Here is a 5,511-nt window from a genome sequence, read left to right as displayed (position 1 = left end):
GATAAAAAGTTGCCTATATATTATTCCAGTTGTCCAGCTGTCTACGTACCAAATTTCATTGCAATCGGTTCAGCAGTTATTGCGTGAAAGAGTAACAAACACACACATCCTTACAAACTTTCGCATTTATAACATTATTAGTATTTGAATGCTGTAAAACAACAAATAATATATCTTTGTTATGAACGTTACTTTGTTTGCCTTGTCGACCCTTGAACATGTCCTACACCCAGGCTACGTAGGGAGTACCAAGCAGTACCATCGTAACTTCACCAATACGCAGGCGTATATTCTGTTATTTGCATACGATATTTATCGGTTATAATCATTCGTTCAACTAAAGGCAACTTAAGTGTGAAACTGGATATTAAGTCAACTTTTTTTCCCTACAATGAGCAGTTCAGATAGCGAAGATGACACAAAAGAGGTTATACAAGTTTATGATTCCTCCGACTCAAGTTATGAAGAAGATAATATGTTGGATAAGACGGACAGCTCTGAAAGTAAGCCAATTTATTTATCCTAACCAATACATTATCAAATACTTCATATTAATATTTGAAAATGATGATACCAAAAAGCTATGTTTTTAATAAATATTTTTTTTTTATAAATCAACTCTATATATTCACCATCAAATCATTTTAATTTGATATAAATACACATTTTTCTAGGATATTTTCGGTAAACAAAATAATGTTGGAATTGTATTATGTAAACTATATAGACTCTTATGATGTAAAAATTATGATTAAAAAAATGTTGACAATGGTAACAATGTCAATAATTAATTAATTACTTGACAAATAGATACATAACAAAGTATTCCAACGTTAGCGGAATATAAAATATTTACATTCGTTACTTGTATATTCACAGAAGATTTGTTGGGAAGCAAAATGTCGACACAACAGCCTTTGCCCCGTAGAAAAAGATTTATTCCCAAATATGATGTTGAAGGAGTACACAAAATAGTTATCGGAGAGGAAACGCAGAATCAAATAGAACTGGTAATCGGCACACATGTAAATGCTCAATTTCCGTGGAAATCGGTTAATAAGGCCAAAGTTATGGAAACAATTGAACTTGGAGGCGAATTATCTGAATTTTTTTCTTTGAAAGGTCTGCTAGAGGCTTATCCAGGTGAAGAGATCTTGATGGGATATATCGTAGATGAATCTAAAGATGTCGATGAGTTTTATGTTTGTTGTACTAATGAAGCTAAAGAGCATTGCAAACAACAGTCTGATCGATTTATTAGAAGGCAAGAAAAGAAATTGGAAAAAGCTGTGCAGAAAAAACCAAGACCATGGAAAAGTCTAGGTAGCGATAAAGAACTCAAAGAACTCATACCGATAAATCAAAGACCTTTAATGGAGATAGAAATACGGGCTAAATTTCCTAAGGAGAATGACCCAAAGACTCTTCAAGTGAGGGATACAAATTCGAGTCGGGATGGGTATATAGAACTAACTCCATATAGACAAAAGTTTAACAGTGTTTTTAGTCGAAGAGTCGATTGTGCAACACAAGTAGCGCCACCCATGATCCATAGTTACGCCCAAACTTTGTTAAAGTATCCTCAAAATATGTGGACACAATCTATAGCAGATGCTTTAGGCAAAGTAGATGACACAGAGGCTGGCGGCGACACTGGGAATGACAATGAAAATGCGGAAGTTGGTGCTAATAAAATGGGTAGCTCTGATGAAGATGAGGAAGACGAAAAGGAAGCATCAGACGAGGTAGGCTTATTGGCATACAAAAATGCTATATTACGTATGAGACGACCATCTTATATAAAAATGATTAACAACTTCATGGAATCGCAGAAATGTGAAGTCAACTCCATTGTAGAACTGAACACAGTTATGGATATGTATTGTAATGATTATCCTAATTTAGTTTCGGAGCAAACAGTTGATATATATGATACCATGACATTTGAAGAATATGTTTGTTTTACCGACGTAAGAGCGAAAGATAAGTATATATCGTGTGCAGTTTTTCATCCAATGTGGTCTGGCATAGTTGCAATATGTTACGCAGATGGATCGCCTACAGTTATGAAAACTGTAAGTAGTCGAGCTGATCCTATTCAAAGAGCGGTATATGGTCTAAATCCGGTATTAATTTGGACCCATATTGATAGTTTATTGCCCAAACTATACCTTGAGGCTCCACGAGAAGTAAAAATTCTTTCGTTTTGTCCATTTAATGAAAATATTTTAATAGGTGGTTGTGTTAATGGCCAAATTATCATATGGGATATATCAAATAAATTAGAAAACGTTGAGAAAATTGAAGTTCTGAGTGAGAAGAGGGAGAAATATCGAATTGCGATGAAGGCTCATATGGGTTGGATGAAAAATGTCCAGGACAATGCTGTTGTTCAACCGACAGTATTGAGCAACCTTGTAACAAGTCATTACGGTCCCATTACATCAATAAACTGGCTCTCACCTAATTTTACTGTTACTCCTCAAGGCAAAACGGTTTTAAATAGTCCAAAAAAGAAGTCATTGATGTTTTTTACTGGATCAGATGACGGTGTTATCCTTATATGGAATTTGTCAGTAGAAAATGTAACTCAATTTGAAGGAAAAAAGGTTAAAAAGTCAAAAAGAGTGCTTCAAAGACCCTTGGGTTTACTGGTTGATGAATCAGAATTTAAAGTCTTAGATAGAGTGTTACAACCATGTTACAAATTAAAACTTGGTACTGCAGGGGAAATGTCAACTTTACCATTACAAAGCTTTGCCATGAATACACCAATTATAAAATATATATACACGCCTCGGAATACAGGATCAGGTAGAAAATATTTTAAATCGGAAATTGTGCGAGAGTGTGATGCTGATATTAATACAATTCTTTATTGTGGTTCTCAACATGGTGAATTAGTTCAAATTACTTGGGAAGGACATGAGTTTAATACCGGAGAAGTTGTGAACTCTGAATATGCTGAAATCAAATTTAGTTGTTGCATACATGATGGTATTGTTGCCTCATCACAAAAAAATCCCTTTATTACTAATGTAACTTTAACTGTTGGTGGTAAAATATTAGCAATTTGGTCCGATAAATTAACGGGCAAACCATTAACTTGGAAAAAGCGACCCTATCGCTTAACCGCTGGTGTTTGGTCCCTATATAAGCCAAGTTTATTTTTCATAACGACATCTGAAGGTGATTTAGAGGTATGGGATTTATTATTAAGAAGTGATCAACCAATTGCAATACAAACATTATCTGGAAATATGTTAACTGGTATCAGTTTACATACATTACCCTTAGCTAAAAATATAATTGGTGTGAGCGATGTTAATGGATCCTTTAGATTATTCTTAGATCCACCGATATTTATGATAGAAAACCCAACGTACATTGGTCGAATGGAGGCTACAATAATTCGTGAATTAAAAGTAATGCAATCATTTATAGAATGGCAAGATGAGTGGATGCGAAATAACCCTGAAATATTATTAGAGATGAAAAGAAAAGAAGGAGAACTTCTTGCACTCAAGGAAGAAGAAAAACGTAAACAAAGGGAAGAAGAAGAGAAGAAATTGGAGGAAGAAGCCGAGGCTAGAAGACAGGAAAAAATGAAAGTAGTAGGCCCAGAGGAAAGATGGCAGAAAATAATACAGAAATTGATCGAAAGAACTATTGCAGTTAAAAAAAGAATTAATAGAGCTGAACTAATCGAACATGAGAAACCATTAAGAGAATTAGAAGCCCAAAGGTTAGAAAAAGAAAGGAGGATGTTGGAGATAATGAAGAATCAAAAATCTATTTTTAATGATACTGTTGCTATACTATTCCCTGAAGCCATTAAAAAAGAAGAAAAGGTGAAAAAGAGTTTATTATCAGGAAAAAAGAGCACATTAAAAGAAACATATTTGGAAGAATATTCAGCGCTTAAAAACAGTGCCCTTAGCACTGTCCATGATAATCCCTTTAAAGTAGCATTTTCATGGGAAGCAACATTAGCCGAAGGAACAGAAAGAAGACAGGCGCTGAATGCACACGAAGATTTCATAAAGCTACATAAATGTAGAATAGTTGAAGAAGGGACAAACTATTCACCTCCCGCTGTGGAAACCAAAGTAGCCCCGGTGATAGTTGAAGATGAAGAGATTCAGGGGGAAATATAATCTGTAATTAGATGAAATACCTTAAATGTAAACAGTACAGTTCTTTATGTATTTCAAGCATTTGCTAATGAGCGTTTACCCCGGTATATGATGTTGTATACTTTGTTATAAGTAAATAAATTAGAAATCATCTTATTTCCCTAGAAATGTCAATGCGTTTGTGTAAAAAACGTTTTGTATCTTGAAGGTTGATTTTTTGTAATTTCGTATTTATTTATCTATTAGAAATGTAATGAATAATTATGATAATGTGGCCTGTGTAAATCATAAGGCATATTATGTATTTAATGGTTCCATAATAGAACCTTGCTACTATTAATATTATAAAACAAGTGAATTGTAAAATTCTTTTAAAGACTTGTAATGATACCAATAATATTAAATTAATGTTTAGGAAGATGTTATTTGACTGTAGCTAATTAGTTAATCACTGAAAATTTACATGAATAATTAGTTCTGATAAAAACGGTTTCGGGAAAATTTAAATTTAACAAAGTGTTTAATTGTATATTTGAGCCTATGTTGTCGTTTTGTACTTTCTAAATTGTTGTGTATACGATCCATATCATCAATCTCTATTTAACGTTAATTTTCTCTGTCCACTAGAAACCAAAGACTTATTTGTCTATGTATTTGATGACATTTGGCCTTCAGTCTCCACCCACTCTCACTTCTGCTTTAAGCTGTTGCCACTCTGAAATTAGTGATACCGACCAAATATTTGTGTTCGTTATTCGATCCACTTTCTGCCTGTGACTAATTTTAATTGTTAGCAAATTTGACTTTGCATTTATAACTACATTTTCACTAAATGTTTATAAGGCTTTATGTGGTCCTTGATATTAGTTAATATTACCATAAGGCTTATGGCAGCTTTTTTTTTTTTTTTTTGTATGTCACGTCACGTCATGTCACGTAAATTACTTTATTTTATATGAAATGTTTGTAGTATAATTATGGCTTGTTGTGTGATCATAATATATTATAATTTTAATTAATAAAACGAATACATACCGCATTTAATTCTTCCATATCGTCGTCACAGCTGAAAGACGTTGCACAAAATTTACGCTTCATAAATGCGACGGCTCTTGATGCGCTTACGGAAAAATCTGGAAGAGAATAAATACACTTTAATCATTTAAAAAGACAAACAAAGCTTTATGGATTTTTATTATGAAACAGCTGCTGGGTAATAATGTAAAAGTAATGTAATGTAAAAGCAAAATAATTTAAGATATTGATGATTTAATTTTCCAATGATGTAAAAGACAAGCGAAAATGGGAAACTTGTTCAAATACTTTCATCGAATCAAATTCTTTAAGCAACAATTAAAAACCAAAATTCACTGCG

General features: G+C 33.1%; 1 protein-coding gene across 1 annotated transcript; it reads left to right on the top strand.

The window, feature by feature from the left end:
• The first annotated feature begins 899 nt into the window (after nt 1-899).
• On the top strand, nt 900-4,157 carry LOC119840589 (dynein intermediate chain 3, axonemal). The gene has a single exon (XM_038367277.1). It carries the CDS (start codon nt 900-902, stop codon nt 4,155-4,157), a length of 3,258 nt encoding a protein of 1,085 aa, XP_038223205.1.
• Nucleotides 4,158-5,511: the final 1,354 nt, after the last annotated feature.

Source organism: Zerene cesonia, chromosome 6 (genome assembly GCF_012273895.1).
Source record: "Zerene cesonia ecotype Mississippi chromosome 6, Zerene_cesonia_1.1, whole genome shotgun sequence".
Classification (NCBI taxonomy): Eukaryota; Metazoa; Arthropoda; class Insecta; order Lepidoptera; family Pieridae; genus Zerene; species Zerene cesonia.
This window is presented reverse-complemented; position numbering and strand designations above follow the sequence as displayed.

Excerpts from the sequence above, each read along its gene's own strand:
- LOC119840589 (XM_038367277.1), top strand. The coding sequence starts at position 900 with ATGTCGACACAACAGCCTTTGCCCCGTAGAAAAAGATTTATTCCCAAA.